Here is a 21,596-nt window from a genome sequence, read left to right on the forward strand (position 1 = left end):
GCTATGGCAACAAGGTGCAAGTGCTGCCCCCTTTTGCTACTGCCAGGAAAAATTCTCCAGCGCGTGTGTGCTAGGAGCACACTCTTAAGGGAATACATTGGTGCAGCTATGGTGCAGAACCACCAGTCTGCACCATAAACTGGGACATTCACCACTGTGCTTCTGCAATATTTATCAGTGTTAGGAGAGAAAGCCTTCATTTTCCGAAGGCTTTATGTGGGCTTCAGAGAAAAGTTTCTCTCAATAAATGTTGCCATTTTCTACTTAAAACTTTTCTACTTATTTTTAGAGATGAAATAATCATATTTTTTGAGTAAGCAAACAAAATCTTAAGAAAATAAAGCCTAGCTAATACTACTTAGTTAACTTGTACATGGTTTAAGTAGTCTGGATTGTTATGTTGCTGACTCTATGCCTCCTCTTAATGACATCCAACATTCCTGTTTCTCGAGACACAAACACTCAACATGAAGCAAGATAATTTTATTTTACAAATTTTCATAAGACGACTTTGTATCAGTCACTCAAAAAGGCTCAAGTCCAAAAACAGGTCCAACACAACCTGGCTTCAGAGGCACAAAATCTGTACAATCAGTTCAATGTGTTCCAAGCAGCTGAACAATTCAGCCTTACCTCATGCTGGGAATTGCATGGTAACCCAGTCTGAACTCCAGTCTGTCTTTATCCAGGCACTGTTGGACCACCTTCTCCCCAACAGCATGCATGTGTTCTAGCAGTTCAAGATGCTGTTTTGTTACAGATTTTAGACTGGAGATGGAGTCCCAGGGTAAGATTAGCCAGTGATAACGAGCTTTGGGATATTTATCCTTAATGACCACAACCCTTTCATCTTTGTAAACCTAATAGAGAGCAGGGTGGATAAAAATAATTAATTTTTATTTTGCTCAGATTTTATTTTTTAAATCTATAAAAATTCTAACACTTCTCATTTAAAAATGACAGTTACAATTCAATCTCATCACAAACATGCTACATGGACACTTGCAGTCTCATAAGAATGAATGAATGGCTCTAGTCTGCCTAACTACCAGCTCTTGTTTCTTGAATGTTGTGGGCTTTCCATTTCTGTCTCAGCACATTGGGTTCCCTGGATAGGAAAGGGAAACGTGTCAAGTGTAGGCAGGGCAAGCAGATGAGGCAGGGCCTAGCTACAATAATGAAATAGCATAAGGAAAACTGCTTATTGGGACAAAATAATGTGGATGAAGATGTGGATACAGCTAAGAACAATATGGATCATCTGGTTCGTAACTGAAATAATTAACTTTGCAATGCATCATTCTTCAAGACTCTCTCTGGGTATGTCTACACTAGCCCGCTAGTTCGAACTTGCGGGGTAATGTAGGCATACCGAACGTGCAAATGAAGCCCGGGATTTGAATTTCCCGGGCTTCATTTGCATAAGCGGGGAGCTGCCATTTTTAAATTCCCGCTGGTTCGAACCCCGTGTAGCGCGGTACACCTCGTGGAACGAGTATATTCCACCTCGTGGAATCCTAGTCCGAACTACCTAGTTCGAGCCACGCTACACAGGGTTCGAACCAGCGGGGATTTAAAAATGGCAGCTCCCCGCTTATGCAAATGAAGCCCGGGAAATTCAAATCCCGGGCTTCATTTGCACGTTCGGTATGAATACATTACCCCGCTAGTTCGAACTAGCGGGGTAGTGTAGACATACCCTCTGACTTTTAGTATAAGTGTGATTTAATAAGGAAAATCCTAAACTGGCTGTTTTGTCTGCTGTTGCTAGAAAAAGAAGTTTAGCTCAGCTAACCCTTATTGCTTATTTAATTAATTAAATAGGTTTAGAATCTATCATCCAAGTATATGGGTCAAAAAACTGTATTAAAATAATTCGAGAGTTGCCCGTTGCCACTGAATGTCATTTTCTTACTTTATACTAGCAAATTTATCCTGCATTACTCGGATTTTTTTTTAAAGGAAAATGTACATGTTTTATTAAAATGTTTGTTTTTTAAAAAAACAGTGCTATTTTTATGAATTTTAATAATTTTTTAAAACAGGAATTTCATCAAGTGTATTTTTTTCCTTCATCCTTATAAACTCTATCATTTGCAATGTTTTAACGAAATAAGGCTGTAGTCAATTTGGTTTTCATTAACATTGTCTTCTAGTTTTCAAACCTAAAGTATTAATTTAGCTGTGCCAAAACAGAGCAATACTCCAAATTTCTGTTTTATCTTTTTTCTGTAATGTTTATTGAGAAGCAATTCTATTCCAGGTTCATCCTATTTTTCTGGCTCATCTTAGTTCAGTCTCTTTCAACATTTGTTCAGTTATATCAATTTTGAGAACTGTACTTGATTTGGCGATTCACTCTTTTTTCCATTTGATGAGAAGCAATCCCATTCCAAGCACATCCTGTTTCCTTAGCACAGCTAAACCCTCACATTGTTTAAGTTACGTTAAGAGGAAGCTGTATACCAAATGTGGTGGCCCTAGCTCTTACCATTAAGGAGGAATTCTTGATCAAACAAATTCTCTCAGTACAGGCAGTCCCCGGGTTACGTACAAGATAGGGACTGTAGGTTTGTTCTTAAGTTGAATCTGTATGTAAGTCGGAACTGGCGTCCAGATTCAGCCGCTGCTGAAACTGATCAGTTTCAACAGTGGCTGAATCTGGACGCCAGTTCTGACTTACATACAGATTCAACTTAAGAACCCCAGGCATCCCCAAGTCAGCTGCTGCTGAAACTGATCAGCGGCTGATTCCAGGAAGCCCGGGGCAGGGGCTTCCTGTAGTCAGCCACTGGTCATTTTCAGCAGCTGCTGACTAGGGGACACCTGGGGCAGAGCAGCTGGGGTGCTGCTGGGTTGGTCCAGTGGCGCCCAGAGCGGCGCTACGGGACCAACCGGCAGCGCCCCAGCTGCTGTACCACAGGCGTCCGGAGCAAAGCCGCGGAGCACGGGGGCAGCGGGACAGCCCAGACGCGCCGTGACTATCCTGCTGCCCTCGGGCTCCGTGGCTTTGCTCTGCTTTGCTCCCCGTCCCCCAGATCTGCAGACCAGGGGGAGGGGGAGCAGAGTAGAGCAGAGCGGCGGAACGCGCGGCCAGCTGACAGCCCAGACGCGTCTGGGCTGTCAGCTGGCCGCGTGCTCCGCTCTGCTTCCCCCCCCCCCCCATGGTTTGCAGACCAGAGGGAGGGGGAGCAGAGCGGAGCAGAGCAGAGCGGCAGAACACGCGGCCAGCTGACAGCCCAGACGCATCTGGGCTGTCAGCTGGCCGCGTGCTCCGCTCTGCTCCCCCCCCCCTGCAGATCAGGGGGAGGGGGAGCAGAGCGGAGCACAGCAGAGCGGCGGAACGCGCGGCCAGCTGACAGCCCAGACACGTCTGGGCTGTCAGCTGGCCGCGTGCTCCGCTCTGCTCCCCCTCCCCCTGGTCTACAGACCAGGGGGAGGGGGAGCAGAGCAGAGCGGAGCGGAGCAGAGCAGAGCAGAGCAGAGCGGCGGAACGCGCAGCCAGCTGACAGCCCAGACTCTGGGCTGTCAGCTGGCCGCGCGTTCCGCCGCTCTGCTCTGCTCCGCTCTGCTCCCCCTCCCCCTGGTCTGCAGGGGGGGGGGGGGAGCAGAGCGGAGCGCGCGGCCAGCTGACAGCCCAGACGCGTCTGGGCTGTCAGCTGGCCGCGCGTTCCGCCGCCGCTTTGCTTCCTCTCCCTGGTCTGCTCGAGACCAGGGAGAGGAAGTGCCCCGTTCGTAACTGCGGATCCGACGTAAGTCGGATCCGCGTAACTCGGGGACTGCCTGTATATATAGTAGATTACACAATACACACCCCTTATTTTGGAACATCATGGTTACAAACCATAAGGGTGATTCCATAAGTCTATTCCCTATTTTACTTCAGCATAACTCATCTTCCCCAAGGAAACCCCATCCTATACTTTGTTTTCTCAAAAAACAATGAGTTCAATGGCGCTTATTCCAACATTAAGTGCACTCTTAACACTGTCAGTCTTAGCTTTTTTGGTAATTTGGAATCGGATGTGCATCCTTGCTGAAAAAAGCCAATAATTAACTTAATAATAGAGTCAAAATCACTTCTGAATTTTGTTTCAGGATCCCATTGAAGAGTAAGTTACTTAGGCTATCTACAACTTCAAAGTCATCTGTTTTAGCAGTAGCGCTGCAACTAAACATATTTCAGACAAACTATCACTAGAAGCAGATTTCAATCATCCAGTAAAACCAACACCATGCACGCGTTTGTAGCAGGAGCCAGCAAACACCAACAAGACAGCTTACGTTAAAAGATGTGCAGTGCATTTATGCCACAGGCTGATATACATACACATTTGATAATTTTAATATGCACTTGGCTCAATAGTATTCTCAATGAGAATTGGTAAATTACTATAAGTATAGGGTGTGCCATTCCAACCTGCATTTTTGGGTCTTGCATGGAGATTTTCAGACCTTGACTCCAATGTCCTAAGTGTTCCTAGAGTATAAAAATATTAGGCACTTTCAGAGAAAGTTAACACACATCTAATGATATTTAAGTAGAGTCCAACATCTTCAATAATTATAACTCCAATATTATTTTATTGATACTATTTAACACAGATATGCATTTGTATTTTCTTTTTTCAAGAACAAGGAAACTACTTTTAAAAAACTTAAAAATAAGTTACGTTTGTAAAGTAAAACACTTAAAAGTTGGGAAGTGACAGAATTAGAGTCACCCACGCAATCTTGACTTAGCCCTCTTATACATCTGCATTACAGCACAAGTCTTAATGATATGATTACAGACTATTTTTTCTAAAGGATCCTGAATCATTCAATGCACAACCTAGATGTTGCTCTGGGAACTTTTTTTTCCATCTTTGTCTTTCAGCAGGTGGGCTTAAGCCTTACTCACGGCTGTGGTAAGATTAGACCTAAAACATAAGCCCACGCAGCACAGGTCTGGTCTAAGGCCCAGCTAACAATGGACAAAACATGGCTAACAAAAAGTAAAGCTAAGCTGTGAGCAAGAGGCAGGCCCCTGCTCACAGAACTTGGCACAAACAGGGCTCAGAGTGCAAAACACATAGTAATTGGTAATAGGTACTGTAAAACAGTAAATGGTACTGGTCATAACTTGAAAACTCGTGTACCACCAGCTCATAAAAAAAGACCTTGGTACCCACACGCCCCACACACACAGACTCAGTTTTAGAAAGGGTCTACATTGACAGCATGATGGATAGAGATGATCTAATCAAACCATGAGGTACAGGGTGATGGGTGGTATCTAAGAAGTGTCAGAGGGTGGCAACCTGATATGTCAGGAGTGATGTGTACTTGTTTGTACCTGTATATAAACTGGTATCTTGTGGAGATAGTCTTTGAATGACGTAGGGGGCAGAGAGACCACCCACTAATTGATTCATTCCATTATTACAAATTACATATACGAGTAGTGGTTCAGTAGAGTCTACTGACAAATATTACTGTACTTCGCTTAACAATAAACCTGGCCTGGCACCTTTGATCCTTACCCGATTTGTGCTCTTTGGGGGCTCTCTTGAAGTCTGCTGGATTAATCAACATGTAAATCAACATGACACATGTGACTGAGCACACACACAAGCAGCCTTCTGGTTATCATCATCGAGTGGGCCAGAGACCTGTCAGGAACTCATCGGGAGGACCCCACCTGACTGACAACTGCCACTATCCAACCCCTGTACTAAATGCAATGCTATTATTTTCTTTTCTATCTCATCCATCGCCATAACATCTTAACCTTACAGCCATTAATACATTTATTTTCAACAGCAATATGAGCCAGTGTTGATGTGTTGTGTGTGTGTTTTTTTAAAGAGATGGTGCTCAGGAACTCACATCTTAAACAAATGTTAGCAAAAACCAAACCCATAAGAACAGCCATAAAGGGTCAGACCAAAGGTGTCTCTAGCCCAGTATTCTGTCTTCTGACAGTGACCCCAAAGACAATGAACAGAACAGGGAATCATCAAGTACTCTATCCCCTGTCGCCCCTTTCTGTTTGTCAGAAGGTAGGGACACTCTTCCTACCCATCCTGGCTAATAGCCATTAATAAACTTATCCTTCACAGATTTAGCTAGGGTTTTTTCCAATCCTACTAGTCTTGGCCTTCACGTCGTTGTTTGGCAAGGATTTCCACAGACTGACTGTGTTGCATGAAGTACTTCCATTTGTTGGTTTTAAACCTGCTACCTATTAATTTTATTTGGTGGCTCCTAACCCCTGTGTTCTGGGAAGGAGTACATAACTTTATTTACTTTCTCTACACCAGTCATGATTTCATAGACCTCTATCACATTCCACCCCTTTTAGTCGTCTCTTCTCTAAGATGAAAAGTCTCAGTTTTATTAATCTCTCTGGATACGTTTACACTTGCACCCTCTTTCGAGTGAGGGATGCAAATGAAGCTGGGATTTAAATATCCTGTGCTTCATTTGCATATTCACGTTATGGCACTATTTCAAAATAACAGATGCTGTTAAGACACAGTTATTTAGAGAGAAAACCCTTCTCTTGAAATAACTGGTAAACCTCATTGTATGAGGAATAAGGGTTATTTCGAGAGAAGGGTTTTCTCTTGAAATAACCGTGTCTTAACAGCATCTGTTATTTTGAAATAGCGCCATAACAAATATGCAAATGAAGCACGGGATATTTAAATCCCAGCTTCATTTGCAATTTCAAATGTCTTCATTGGCATCCCTCTCTTGAAAGAGAGTGTAAGTGTAGACAAACCCTCTCCTTATAGGGCAGCTATTCCAAACCTCTAAGTTTTATTGTCCTTCTCTGAACTTTTTCCAATGCTAAAATATCTTTTTTGAGATCAGGTGACCACATCTGACACAGTATGCAAGATGTAGGAATACCATGGATTTATATAGAGGCAATAAGATATTCTGTCTTATTCCAGTCCTAGTATTCTATGATTCTCTCTTTCTTAGTAATTCCCAAAAATCTGTTTTCTTTTTTTACTGCTGCTGCATATAGAGTGGATATTTTCAGAGAACTATCCATGACTCCAAGATCTCTCTCTTGAAAGTGGTAACAGCTAATTTAATTCCCATAATTTTTATATACAATTTGGATTAGGTTTTCCAATATGCATTGCTTTGCATTTATCAACACTTGTGAGTTTACTTTTAACTCTGGGTTTCTCAATGATTGGATGTCCAACTTAAGATGCTTAGGGCCTGATTTTTTAGAATATGTAGCTTTTTATATATCTATAAATCGCAGACATTAATAACTGAGCCCTTCCAGCCCCCTTTTGAGAAAGGGTAGCAGTGCTTAGACATCTCTCTCATACATGAAGAAACTGAAAAAGGCAAAATGACTAGCTCAAAGCCACACAGTTAATGAGTATTAGGGATGTTAAAATGTGTCTACTTAATTAAACGTGTAATCGCTGAAATTTTCAGCAGTTGCACATGGGGGAGGAAGGGTGGCTCCCCAGGAGCCAGGGCATACAGGGTGCTGGCTTTTAAGCTGGCTCTCTGCACACAGTAGCTTCTACCTTGCCCCCCCCCCCCCACGCTGCTGCCTCTGATACATAGGCAGTAACACAGGGGGAAAGGCAGCTAGTTACCCACGCATATCGGGAGTCCACACGTAGCTATGACGGTTAATCAATGAGTTAATTATGTATACAGTTACCCTTTTACATCCCTAATGAGTATCAGAGCCAGGATTAGAACACAGGAGTCTCTGTCTCCCAGCTCTGTGTGCCTGCCTGCAGAGCACAAGGCATAACTGCCAGAGGTGCTGAGCATTCGCTGATATCAGCTGTATCCGCAAGTGCTTCAATCAAAGGAGAAAGGGGTCGAGTGGCCGTAGGTTCTTTAAGTATGAAGCCCAGAAACTCTTATAGAACACTAGGACAGGAAGGGACTTTGGGAAGTCATTGAGAGCAGTCCCCTGCTCTCATGGTAGGACCAAGCACGCTTTAGATCATCCAACCGGTGTCTGTCTAACCTGCTCTTAAATATCTCCAGAGATGGAGATTCCACAACTTCTCTAAGCAATTTATTCCAATGTTTAACCACCCTGACAGGCAGGAACTTTTTCCTAATGTCCAACCTAAACCTCCCTTGCTGCAGTTTAAGCCCATTGCTTCTTGTCCTCTCCTCAGAGGCCAAAGAGAACATTTTTTCTCCCTCCTCCTTGTGATATCCTTTTAAGATACTTGAAAACTGTTATCATGTCTCCTCTCAGTCTTCTCTTTTATAAACGAAACAAACCCAGATCTTTCAGTCTTCCCTCATAGCTCATGTTCTCTAGACCTTTCATCATTCTTGTTGCTCTTCTCTGGACCCTCTCCCATTTCTCCACATCTTTCTTGAAATGCGGTGCCCAGAACTTATTAAACTTCATCCTGTTTACCTGAGACCATTTCTCTAGTTTGTCCAGATCATTCTGAATTTTGACCCTATCCTCCAAAGCACTTGCAACGCCTCCAGCTTGGTATCATCTGCAGACTTAATAATTATACTGTCTATGCCATCATTGAAATTGTTGTTGAAGATATTGAACAGGAACCAGTTGCAAAACAGATGCCTGTGGAACCCCACTTGTTCTGCCCTTCCAGCATGACTGTGAACCATTAATAACAACTTTCTGAGAGTGGTTATCCAGCCAGTTATGCACCCTCCTTATATTGGCCCCATCTAGATTGTATTTCCCTAGTTTATTAATACAAAGGTCATGCGAGACCATGTCAAACGCCTTACTAAAGTCTAGGTATACCATGTCCACCACTACTCCCTTATCCACAAGATTCGTTATCCTATCAAAGAAAGCTATCAGATTGGTTTGACATGATTTGTTCTTTATTTACTTCCTCCGTTATCTTCCCTGGCACAGACGTTAAACTGACTGATCTGTAGTTTCCTGGGTTGTTCTTATTTCCCTTTTTATAGGTGGGTACTAGATTTGCCCTTTTCCAGTCTTCTGGAATCTCTCCCACATGATTTTTCAAAGATGATAGCTAAAGGCTCAGATACCTCCTCAGTCAGCTCCTTAAGTATTCCAGGATGCATTTCATCAGGCCCTGGTGAATTGTTTTTCCTCTTAGTCTTGCTTCCCATGAGACCTTACCTACCAGCTCTCTGAGTTTGCTAAAATCTGACTTCCTGAAATCCACTGTCTCTATTTTGCTGTTCCCCCTTCTACCATTTCTTAGAACCATGAGCTTTCTATCTTGTGCGTTTCTATTCTGAAATGCAACTGGGAAAAGGTCAGGGGATTTCCACTCTCTCAGGGCAAACCTCCTCTATTTTCTAGTAAAAAAATGATTTTCCTAGATGCCAACCCTACAAACACACCATGAAATCAGATAAAGCTGAGCTCTCCTAGCTCACACCATCACCTACCACCAAAGGTTATGCAGATGAAACCAAACTCCTGATATCACAGTTGGCTGTAGGCAGCCCAATGCACCCACATGAAGCCTTACTGACTTCAATACAGGCCCATCCATGTAGATTGGACTGCAGGATTGAGGTCTTAGTTAGCAATGGTATGGCTGATATACAAGCCAGAAGGGAATTAATCTTGTGTTGGATTTCCCACGCCTCCAGGAGCGACGCCAGCAGAATGGATTTCTGCTCTACAGTCAGCTGACTGACTATACTGTGACTCAGTCTACATGGAAGGTGTTTTGATTTTCTCCCACAACTGCTGTAGCACCAGTGCAACCCTACCAGTGCTGGCAATGCAGGGCATGCGAGGGCAGAGCATTCTACTGCTTACCTTGTGGCTGGAAGAGCTGTCATGAGCAGAGGAGAAAGAATTACTGGTATTTTTTGGCATGCAGCTTGAACTGCCGTCTTGCAAGTCTAGTTGCTCCATTTTCATACTTTTTTCAGGGATGTTTTCCATGCAACTATTCCCAGAGTCTATGTACGACCGCTTGCTAGCTTTTGTCTTTCCTTCTGCTCCTGTGCCAGATGCCCCTGTGTCTTCCAAGAATTGTACAGTGTAGGGATAACGTTTATTTACAAGATGTAGAACCTGTCCTGGCTTCAGCTTCACTTCTTCATCCTTGCCAATATCCACCAAATCAACACTGGCTGGGTTAACTCCCATCTTTGGATAGTCAGAAAATAAAGCACAATGCAGGAATTGGCATACAAGTATAGATCTCTAATTCAGACATACGAAAACCCAACTACCCGAAACTATCCTAGGGCATCCCTGTGCCTGCAATGCAGAAAGAGAAGAGTACATGACGTTTCCTTCACCTCTGCTCCACATACTGGCTCATTTTAATCATACACGAAACTTGGAGCTATAAATGTAGAGCCTCATCGTGCAACCATAACCTCGAGAGCAGAACCTGCACGGTCATGAAGCTCTAATGAGCCCAACAAAATCCCACATGAGAACAGGATGTGTGTTACCAGAGTTGGTTGGGACCTATACCACCATGAAGCCCTGTACCCATATGGCACCACACTATTCTGCTTTGGGACCCCTCCAAAGCATGTACCCATCTAGGATCTACTACTCTATACCCAGTACCCATGTAGGATCCCAGCTGCCCTGCTCTGCAGAGAGAGGGTAAAGGGGCAGCAGGACATCCTGACACATCAGCACCCCCTCCTGCCCTCTGAACTCCTCGATCCCAGCTGAAGCCTGAGAAACTTAGCTTTACTGGTTAACGGGCTGGGAGCTGCGCAGTTAACACTCAGAAAGGGAGGGATGTAAGCAGTATGCCTCCAAAGCAGCTTGCAGGGATGGGGATCCCTCTTGGGGATGCCAGAAGTCAATGTCCATGCCCCCCCCATACACACACCTGAGCACCTCCTGTACTCAATCCCTGCTGCAAGTCTCCTTCTCGATCATGCCCCACAGCCTCTTCCATGCCCCAGCCAGCCCTGCACCAACCACACTATAAAGCAGACTCTTTGTGCAGATCAGAAATGCCAGTTTATTGAGCTTACCAGTTGGTGAAGTGCTGGATAAAAGGCTTTTATTGTAATACCAGATGTCTATAAACAAACATACCTGTTTGATCTTGACATACCCTTTATTACAGTCCGCTTTTAGCTGCACTGAAAAGAAAAAGCAAAGCATCAGAGAATTACTTAAACATAGGAATCAGACTTCTGGAGTACATTGGCACAGCTCTACTGAAGCCAAATCCAGCTGGGGATCTGGCCCCCAATGGTGGTTCCTACTAGCTATCATTAACTTTGTGAAAAAAAGAAATATAGGTCCTAACAAAGCACTGGTTCAGTTTATTCGTGGGCATTTTTTTCAATTAAAACATAGTACAGAGACCTCCACACACATCTATTTAAAAGCTTTGACAGGCAAATTAAAACTGTATGCAGCTTAAATATAGCAGGCTTTGTTCTGAATTCACGTATTTTCTCAAATCTCAGATTTCCATATTAAAATTGCATCAATGTGTGTTGCTAACGTTCTCCTCTCTAGACAAAATCATCAGTCTCTATGCAGCAGATTGACAAAAATTATGACTTAATGAGTGCTCTGCCTTATCAATGGAATTTCCATTAATGTATATGAAAAAGGCATCTATATATGGCTTATAAAACAAATTCCCATTCAGTTTTTTGAGTCACACCTATATGATTGTTGGAACTGAAAGTTGTATTCTTTTTATATTGGTATTTTAGGTTTAGTAATGTAAGGTAATATATAATCATATTTAAGATTGTAGTAAGTCAAATCCTTTCATAAAGTATATATCTCCTATATTTCCCTGTTCTAAGTAAGTTTTAGTAAGTAAAGAGACAGGATCTCATATTGAGTCTGTGTTAATGAAGATTATAAGAATGCTAAAGGCTGAGGCCTTAATTGCTTGATTTACGACGCCTCTTTGCCTTACCAGTACAGATGTTGATATGTCGCCTAGCCTTGAAAGTCCTTGTAACATTGCTTGTGTGTGTGTGAAAGGGAATGAATGTGTTGAGATAAGGTGCAAAGTTATTTCTCACAACCAGATGGCCAAAAAGGAGGTTAAGCACGGGCGAAGACTAGACGGCCTGGCGTCAAAAGATACATACCCCTACTCACAAGACTATTGGGTATTGGCAGATTGACGAACCTTGAAGCGGAGTGGGCACCCCCAAAAGATGACTGATTACAGGATGAGCCTTGGGAGACGTTTGGGAACGACTGACATCAACAAGATAACATTCCGGATACAAGCTGACAGACCGGGATCCATGGATTTCAACAGAGAAAAGGATTATAAAAGCAGGGTGCTTTGCTATGGAATTTTGGGTTTGTCTTGCCAACAAATCCAGAGGAGCATTGGATCGATAGACTGACAAATGTCCTGCTCCCTCCTGTGTTCAATCTAGCTGGCCACTAGACTGACACAGACTCTGGTCTGGTAACTATGACATCATCTGGCGAGACTTTGTGTGTATGTTGTTTGCATGTATGTGTGACTGAAAAGCATATGCAACTGTTGTATTCTCAATAAATGCGGCGTACTGCCTTTTCCCCTATAAAAGAGCTCGTGTGCTTCATTTAAGCAGATAACATGATTCCAGTCATAAGCAACTGATCTGTTTGAACAAAGGAGAAGATAAATGATAATGGATAGAAGACTCCCAAGAAATTTTACAGATTTTTGAAAGAAATAAGGTTGCCTGTCTACCTGTTCAACAGCACTTATTTAAAAACATTGCTAGCACTTGATATTTTATTGTAGTATTAGAGAATACGATACACACAATCATACCCTTGCTAAAGAATCTTTGATAGAGCTCTACAGAATTTAACAAAGACCGTTACCCTTGATATAAAATGCATATAGTTACTTTTCAATTTATGAAATGCACCTAGTGGCACTTCTAGGAAGATGAACAATATATAAAAATCGCATTCACTGGAATGTTGAACTCCAAACTCTCTGCACCATCTATCAGTTCTAGAAGAATGTACAGGTTTTCTACAGTCCGTGTAGGGGACTATCTTATAAAGGTCAATTTCTACTCTTCCTGGTGTCAGGAAGACACCTTCCATCACGCCTCTCAACTGTAGAGCCTTTTGTGAGCTCTTATAAAGAGAACAGAATAGCTGTAACAGGTAAGTAGCTTGAATAGTCTTAGAGAGTAAAGATCTTCTGCAGCTTCAAAGACCCACTAGAATGGAGCCTCAAGACTGATGACTGCACAGCAAGCCACCGAGGTGCCTGCTTTGGTTTTCATGGAGGAGCTTTAGTTCCCAAACTGTGGTCAAGAGCTCCATTCAGGTTGTCCATGAATAGTCCCTTCTGAAAATGCATGCCTGGGCAGCTGCACACAAGAAAATGAAGGGCTGCCCACCTAATTAGTGGCTCCTAGGCATGGCTCCACTCATTAGATGGCTAGTCCCTGTAGAAGACACACATGTAAGATGAGGTGATGGCTTTGGGGGTGAAAAGGGAATACATGGTAGGGGGCGGTGGGATAAGAGGAGATACTCGGTGGGGAGACAGTGGGGCGAGAAGAGGGAGCGGGGGGAATCTAGGATGTGCAGGGGGGCGTGTCGACCAGAGAAAAAGGTGACTTTCCCCAGTTGCAGGGCTATGACTGCCAGTGCGAGACTGCCCTCTTTCCCAGCCTGAGCTCTGTAGCTGCTATGGCAGGGGGCAGACCCTTACGATACTAAAATATGAATTGTGTGCTTTTAGTTGTAGAACAAAAAAAGTTAAATTGTTAGTTCTCTTTCCTACAGTGATTTTATCCAAAGCATTTTATAATAGTTCGTATACTTTCCAAATGTTTTTTGTACTGTCAGCTAAGTGGTCCATCAAGACCCACAGCATTTTTCAAGTGATCTGCAACAAAAGTTTGAGAATCTCGTGTAGAGTTTACAGCCTGTCACAATAATGTAACCAAGCAGAATAACCATGTGAGATTCATTTCAGTTTCAGTCTGACATAAAATTATCACAGAACTTCTATACCTGTACCTCACAGGTTTCTTACAACTCTTTTGTAGGGCTGTATAGTGATTAATAAAAAAAGTCAATTAACTGCACAATTAAAAAGTTAATCACGCTGTTAAACAATAACAGAATACCACTTATTTAAATATTTTGTATGTTTTCTACATGTTCAAATATGTAGATTTGTATTAGACCAGAATAAAGTATGCAGTGCTCACTTTATTTTTATTATAAATATTTGCACTCCAAAAATCGTACTTTTAATTTATACATTATAAGTAATGGAATGGAATCTCTGTCATGAAAGTTGAATCTAGAAATGTAGAATTATGTACAAAAAACTGCATTAAAAAAAAAGTAACGTAAAACTTTAGAGTCTACACGTTCGGCCAGTTGCTCAAACAAGTTTGTTTACATTTTCAGGAGATAATGCTGCCCACTTCTTTATACATCACCTGAAAGAGAGAACAGGCATGTTTGCATGGCACTGTCATAGCTGGCGTCACAAGATATTTACAGATGCACTAAAGATGTGTATGTCCCTTGATGCTCAACAATCATTCCAAAGAACATGTATCCATGCTGATGACAGGGTCTGCTCAGTAACAATGCAAAGCGGTGTGGGCCGATGCGTGTTCTTTTTCATCCACTGTGTCAGGTGACACCAACAAAAGGTTGATTTTCTTGGTCAATGGTTTCAGTTCTGTAGTTTCCACATCAGATTGCTGATCTTAAGACTTCCAAAAGCATACTCCACACCTTGTCCCTCTCAGATTTTGGAAGCTATTTCAATTTCCTAAACCTTAAATCAAGTACTGTAACTATCTTTAGAAATCTCACACTGGTACCTTCTTTGTATTTTGTCAGATCTATGGTGAAAGTGTTCTTAAAATGAACAACATATGTGGGATCATAACATGAGACTGCTATAACATCTGCTATGTATTTGAGAGAATCTGTCTGATCAAGAACTCCTCCTAAACTGTCAGAGATAGGACCACCAAATTTGGTATGCAGTTCCCTCTTAGCATAACTTATGTAACCAAGGTGAGGGTTTAGTTGTGCCAGGAAAATGGGATGTACTGGGAATGGGACTGTTTCTCATAAAATGGAAAGGGAGGGGCTCTGCTATATAAGGACCACATGAGGACAGCAGGGGCTATGACATGGAAAACAGGGACAGTTGTACTATGTGATGACCATGGGGTGGGGCAGCAATGGGCCAGAGAAGGGGACCAGGACACTTCTTATTCCATTGGGGCAGCAGCGTACAAAGGTGAACAAATGGACAGCTATGCTACTATATATCTGAGAATGTATGGAATCCTAGAACTGGAAGGGACCTCAAGGGGTCATGGAGTTGAATCCTTTGCCATCATGACAGGATCAAGCACTGTCAGATCATCCCTGACAACTGTCTGTCTAACCTGCTCCAGTGATGGAGATTCCATAACCTCTCTAGGCAATTTATTCCAGTGTTCAACCACTCTGACAATTAGGAAGTTTTTCCTAATGTCCAACCTAAACGTCCCTTGCTGCAGTGTAATCCCATTGCTTCTTGTCCTATCATCAGAGGCCAAGGAGAACAATTTTTCTCCCTCCTCCTTTTAACACCCTTTTAGATATTTGAAAACTGCTCTCATGTCCCTGCTCAGTCTTTTATAAACTAAACAAGCCCAATTCTTTCAGCCTTCCCTCATAGCTCATGTTCTCTAGACCTTTAATAATTTATGTTGCTATTCTCTGGACCTTCTCCAATTTCTCCACATCTTTCTTGAAATGCGGTGCCCAGAACTGGACACAATAATCCAATTGAGGCCTAATCAGCACAGAGTAGAGTGGAAGAATAACTTGTCATGTCTTGCTCACAACACTCCTATTAATACATCTCAGAATCATGTTTGCTTTTTTTGTAACAGTGTCGCACTACTGACTCATGTTTAACTTGTCATCCACTATGACCCCTAAATCCCTTTCAGCAGTACTCCTTCCTAGACAGTCACTTCCCATTCTGTGTGCGTGAAACTGATTATTCCTTCCTAAGTGGAGTACTTTGTATTTGTCCTTATTAAACTTCATCCTGTTTACCTCAGACCATTTCTCCAGTTTGCCCCGATCATTTTCAGTTTTGACCCTATCCTCCGCTTGCAGCCCCTCCCATCTTGATATCATCTTCAAACTTAATAATCATACTCTCTATGCCATCATCTAAATCATTGAAGATACTGCACAGGAACCAGTTGCGAAACAGATGCATGCGGAACCCCACTTGTTCTGCCCTTCCAGCATGACTGTGAACTGTTAATAACTACTCTCGGAGAATGGTTATCCAGCCAGTTATGCACCCACCTTATAATAGTCCCATCTAGGTTGTATTTTTGTAGTTTAATGATAAGGTGGTCATGTGAGACCATGTCAAATGCCTTTCTAAAGTCTAGGTATACCACGTCCACCGCTTCTCCCTTATCTACAAGGCTTGATATTCTATCAAAGAAAGCAGTCAGATTGATTTGACATGATTTGTTCTTTATAAATCCATGCTGGCTGTTACCAATCCCCTTGTCTGTCTGCCCCCCAGCCAGGAGACATGCAGTCCTCCCCTAGCTATACTCACTGCAGCTGCAACGGAGAGGCGCTTCTCACCTGGCCCAAGCTGAAGTGCTGAGAGAGGGGTGGAATAATCCTGTCCTCGTGGCAGCTTGCATACTGAATCCCTCATCTGCATCCCCACCACAAAGTAATGATTTCAATGAAGAAAAATAAATTTGACTTAAGGACCTGAGTAATGCTAGGTAAATCTTCTAATTAAATATATGGAAGAATGTAGGTAAAACAGAGCAGGAGGCATACAATTCTCCTCCAAGGAGTTCAGTCACAAACATAATGAACACATTTTTTTAAATGGGCATCATCAACAGGGAAGCATGTCCTCTGGAATAGTAACCAAAGCATGAAGGGGCATACAAATGTTTAGCATAACTAGTTCTTAAATACCTTGCAATGCCAGCTACAACAGCAACATCTAGGGCTCATCTACACTACCCTAGAGTGTCGAAAGAGGATATGCAAATTCCATGGGAATTTGCATATCATTTTCCGATCTCACTTTTGAAAGCAGAGCTTTCAAAAGTGAAAGTAGTTTAAACATGGCTTTTTCGGCGGCTCCCTCCCTTTTTTCGAAAAGCCGATCTTCCTCAATAAATGAGGAAAATGTCTTTCAGGTGACATCGTAAATAAGAAGCAGGCAGCATTACTCCCTATAAACATAAACAAACTTGTCTTAGCAGTTGGGTGAACAAGAAGCAGGACTGAATGAACTTGCAGTCTTTCGCTGTTTTGTTTTTGAGTACTGTTATGTAACAACAACAACAAAAATCTCCATTTGTAAATTGCCCTTTCATGCTATAGAGATTACAAGAACTGCGGTACATCAATGTGCATTGAAAAATACTATTTTTATAGTGCAAATATTTGTAAACCAAAGTAATATAAAGTGAGCATTTTACACTATTTTTGCTGTGACTGAAGTCAATATATTTGAAAACACAGAAAAACGTCAAAACTATTTAATAAATTTCTATTGGCGTTCTATTGTTTAGCAGTGGGATTAAAACTGCATTTTATCATGATTTTTGAGTTAGTCACAAGTCAATTGCCATTAATTGTCAGCCCTAGTTTTTTAACTACTTAGCTGTTTTCAAACTAGCAGTTGTGTGTACACTGAAGCTATTACTTACCCTGTTGCCTTGAACATTTCTTGTCTGTTATTTCGGTCTCTGGGCCACGCCCTATTACTGTTGTTTCTAAGTGTGGCAATTTGATTCGCTGACAGCATTTATCTTTCCTCACTAGCCAGCACACCCGCATGATTGCACTGTGAAATAAATAAGAGGACATAGACAGGATTACAATCAGATAGGGATCAAGATCCCGTGGCTGACTACAGGATTGGGCATCAGAAGTTCTTGTTTCTATTGCCAGTCCACTAATTGGCTGCATGACGTTGGCTAATTTGCTTAACGTTGCTGTGACTTATTATCCTTCTCTACAAAATGGTACTAATAAGAGATATTTCAAGGCCTTATTTAATTATCTATGTAGTGGTTTGATAGCATCTCCCACAGAAAGATGCTGAAATGCAAAATATTTACTATTATACACACCAAGTTTACATTATTCAGTACATATTTGTTTATCATGTTGAGCGATACCCATATTTCTCCAATCAGCTGATACAACATTAGGCTGCCTATATATATTGTTTTTATAGACACATCACATTCATTTTTAGATTTGCCACTGTGGCCACTTCTGTAAGTTCCAATAGCAAGTTTTATTCAGTAGGATTTTACTACACTATATATCACTTGTCCACCATAACCCCTACCTCCTTTTCAGAAAAATTGCCTTCTAGGATATAGTACACCATTCTACAGGGATAGCCTATATTTTTTGTTCCTAGATGTATACCGTCACATTTGGCTGCATTAAATGTTTTGTTTTAATGGACACAGCTTATCCAATGGTCCAGATGTTTCTGTATGAAAAACCTAGCCTTAGCATCATTTACTACTTTGCCAATATTGGTGTCATCTTCATATGTTACTAGCAGTGATTTTACATTTATTGGCAGAACAATGACAAAAGTATGCAATGGGATTGGTCCTAGTACTGATTCCTATAGAACACCATTTATTTCAGCAGTAAAAACACAGCTATATGGTGCACTGGGCTATTGTGTATGTTACTTAGGGATATTAAAATGCATTTATTTGTGTAAATGTGTATCCGCTGAAATTTTCAGCAGAATTTTTTTCAAGTTTGGGAGGAAGAGGGAGGTGGTGCTCGTGGGGAGCTGGCTTTTCAGCTCACTCATTGCAAGTGCCAGCTCCTGTTCCCTCCCTCCTGCTGCCTCTGTTATAGGGATGGGGGGGAAGAGAGAGAGGGGAGCCGCTTGACAGGAACCAATATGCGAAGGGAGCTGGCGTCAAAGCTGGTTCTCTGCATGCATCGGCTCCCATCTGCTCAGGAGCCAAGATGTGTGGAGATCTGGATTCCCATACATACCGGCTCCAGCCTGCTCCCCTACCCCCACACTGCTGCCTCTGCCACTGCAGAGCAGGCATGCGCACAGAGCTGTCTTAAAAGCTGGATCTCCCCACATACCAGCTCCTGCTTGCTCTGTGGGAGGCAGCAGCACGGGCAGGAGCAGGGAGCTCAGCAGCAGCTGATATGCCCCAATAGGCACCATTTCCCACCTCTCCCACTTTTTGCTGCCTCTGATACAGAGATAGCAAGGGGAGGGGGAAGTATGTAGTTGTTAAGATTAACCGATAAGCCCAGGCCTATCGGTTATTCATGTAGATGACTACCCACTAACATCCGTAATGTTAATTTTGTTCTCTGCCACACAACACGAGACAGCAGCAGCATGGCTGCTTCCAAGTTATACTTTTAGTTTTACCAGTAAAACCTTCCAGGGGGACATTTACACCTTTACTGGCTTAATTTATGACATTAAGCTAAACTGACAAAACCCATCCTTATGCTAGAATGAGTCTGTGCAATCTAGGGATGTGACAGGTGGCCAGTTAACCAGTTACCTGGTAAGCATCACCCTTGCTGCATGATGCATACTGATGAACCAGTACCAGGGAGCAGCCGCCTTCTCACAGCTGGCACCGCTGTACAGAGAGAAGGAGGGAGGAAGAGCCAGCCGCTCCATTTGGGAAGGCGCAGTAAAAGCAGAAGTCAGTTCCCCTGTGCTTAGGACTACTAGTGGATCCAAGTTAATGAGTTAACTGGTAAAACCTAAGGTTTAACTGATTAACCGTGAGTTTACATCCCTAGTGTCAACAGGAGAAGTTATAAAAGGATAACTATGCCAGTTTAAATTCACACCATAACTTAAACTGTTATAGCTTACCAATGTAAGAAACATTTTTTAAAGCAGACTTAGTGATTCAGTGAAATTGGTGCAAACTTTTGCCTGGGCACTTCCAATGTGTTCTGACTGAAACGTGTTCCTTTTCAGTTTAACCTAGACTATATAACTTATAACTATGCCAAAGAAAGTGACAGAGTTGACCCATACAATGAAGGCCTTAATTAGAATGGTAATAGAAATGTAGCCGTGTTAGTCTGGGGTAGCTGAAGCAAAATGCAGGACTATGTAGCACTTGAAAGACTAACAAGATGGTTCAATAGGTGATGAGCTTTTGTGGGCCAGACCCACTTCCTCAGATCAAATAGTGGAAGAAAATAGTCACAACCATATATACCAAAGGATACAATTAATGCAAGTTTCTTCACCCCTCGCCCCGACACTGCCTGCCCGCCCCCTCCTCTCCCTCACCTGCCCCCCTCACCCCCGCCCCCTCCCTCGCCTGCTCCCCTCACCCCCGGCACTGCCCGCCCCCTACTCTCCCTCGCCTGCCCCCCTCACCCCCGGCACTGCCCCGCCCTCACCTGCTCCTCTCACCCCCGCCCCTCCTCTCCCTCGCCTGGCCCCCTCATCCCCACCCCCTTCTCTCCCTCACCTGCACCCCTCGCTCTGGCACTGCCCCCCTCTCCCTCACCTGCCCCCCCTCCCTCAACTGCCCCCCTCACCCGCGGCACTGCCCCCCCTCTCCTTCACCTGCCCCCCCTCCCTCGCCTGCCCCCCTCACCTGCCCCCCTCCCTCCCTCGCCTGCCCCCCTCACCCCCGGCACTGCCCCCCCTCACCTGCCCCCCTCCCTCCCTCGCCTGCCCCCCTCACCTGCCCCCCTCCCTCCCTCGCCTGCCCCCCTCACCCCCGGCACTGCCCCCCCTCACCTGCCCCCCTCCCTCCCTCGCCTGCCCCCCTCACCTGCCCCCCTCCCTCCCTCGCCTGCCCCCCTCACCCCCGGCACTGCCCCCCCTCCCTCCCTCCCTCGCCTGCCCCCCTCACCCCCGGCACTGCCCCCCCTCGCCTGCTCCCCTCCCTCCCTCCCTCGCCTGCCCCCCTCACCCCCGGCACTGCCCCCCCTCGCCTGCCCCCCTCCCTCCCTCCCTCCCTCGCCTGCCCCCCTCACCCCCGGCACTGCCCCCCCTCGCCTGCCCCCCTCCCTCCCTCCCTCGCCTGCCCCCCTCACCCCCGGCACTGCCCCCCCTCCCTCCCTCACCTGCCCCCCTCACCCCCGGCACTGCCCCCCCTCCCTCCCTCGCCTGCCCCCCTCACCCCCGGCACTGCCCCCCCTCCCTCGCCTGCCCCCCTCACCCCCGGCACTGCCCCCCCCTCGGCGCCCCGCGGGCAGGGCCAGTCACCGTCTCGCTGCCAGCGTCACACGCCTGCGTCCGCCCCACCAATCAGATCCGGGCCACGGCGCATCCCAGAAGTTGTGCGCAGGCGCTTTCGGAAGCCCCGTCCCTCGCTGGAGGGCGGGCAGAGCCAGCAGCAGCGGGCGGGGGGGAGGGGGTCACGTGATACGCCCTCGCCTTGCCGCGCGCGCTGCCTGCGGGCTGGGAGTGTTCACAGGAAACAGGCCCTGGCGCGCGCTCCGCCGCGTGCCACTCACAACCCCGCCCGACACCGGCTGCTGGGGCGCGTCCCGCTGTGTCCCGCCCCTACACCCAGCGCTCCACTGCACGCGCACAGCTTGGGGCTCGCACGGCATGCTGGGGGTTGTAGTCCCGGGA

The 21,596-nt window shown here is 44.5% G+C and overlaps 1 protein-coding gene across 5 annotated transcripts; it reads right to left on the reverse strand.

Annotated features, from left to right (window-relative positions):
• Positions 1 to 468: 468 nt before the first annotated feature.
• On the reverse strand, positions 469 to 21,521 carry APTX (aprataxin). 5 transcript variants are annotated; one of them, XM_075931220.1, is made up of 7 exons: positions 21,225 to 21,521; positions 19,543 to 19,623; positions 17,677 to 17,813; positions 11,039 to 11,085; positions 9,782 to 10,117; positions 4,421 to 4,480; positions 469 to 860 (listed from the first exon to the last, which is right to left on the reverse strand). In XM_075931220.1, exons 2-7 carry the CDS (start codon positions 19,572 to 19,574, stop codon positions 630 to 632), a joined length of 843 nt encoding a protein of 280 aa, XP_075787335.1. In that variant the 5' UTR covers positions 19,575 to 19,623; positions 21,225 to 21,521; the 3' UTR covers positions 469 to 629. The 5 variants fall into 5 exon arrangements, with proteins under 5 accessions (XP_075787335.1, XP_075787334.1, XP_075787337.1 ...); XM_075931219.1 differs by lacking the exon at positions 21,225 to 21,521 and adding an exon at positions 20,231 to 20,304 and having other exon boundaries at positions 19,543 to 19,714; XM_075931222.1 differs by lacking the exon at positions 19,543 to 19,623 and having other exon boundaries at positions 21,178 to 21,520.
• Between the last annotated feature and the right edge of the window lie 75 nt (positions 21,522 to 21,596).

This window comes from Pelodiscus sinensis, chromosome 6, assembly GCF_049634645.1.
Source record: "Pelodiscus sinensis isolate JC-2024 chromosome 6, ASM4963464v1, whole genome shotgun sequence".
In the NCBI taxonomy this organism is placed as follows: domain Eukaryota; kingdom Metazoa; phylum Chordata; order Testudines; family Trionychidae; genus Pelodiscus; species Pelodiscus sinensis.

Excerpts from the sequence above, each read along its gene's own strand:
- APTX (XM_075931219.1), bottom strand. The coding sequence starts at position 19,664 with ATGGAGCGGCTGGCTCTTCCTCCCTCCTTCTCTCTGTACAGCGGTGCC. Across the intron at positions 11,086-17,676 it reads GAAATGTTCAAGGCAACAGG|TGCAGCTAAAAGCGGACTGT; the intron begins GTAAGTAATAGC and ends TTTTCTTTTCAG. Across the intron at positions 4,481-9,781 it reads ACAGCTCTTCCAGCCACAAG|GAACACTTAGGACATTGGAG; the intron begins GTAAGCAGTAGA and ends TTTATACTCTAG.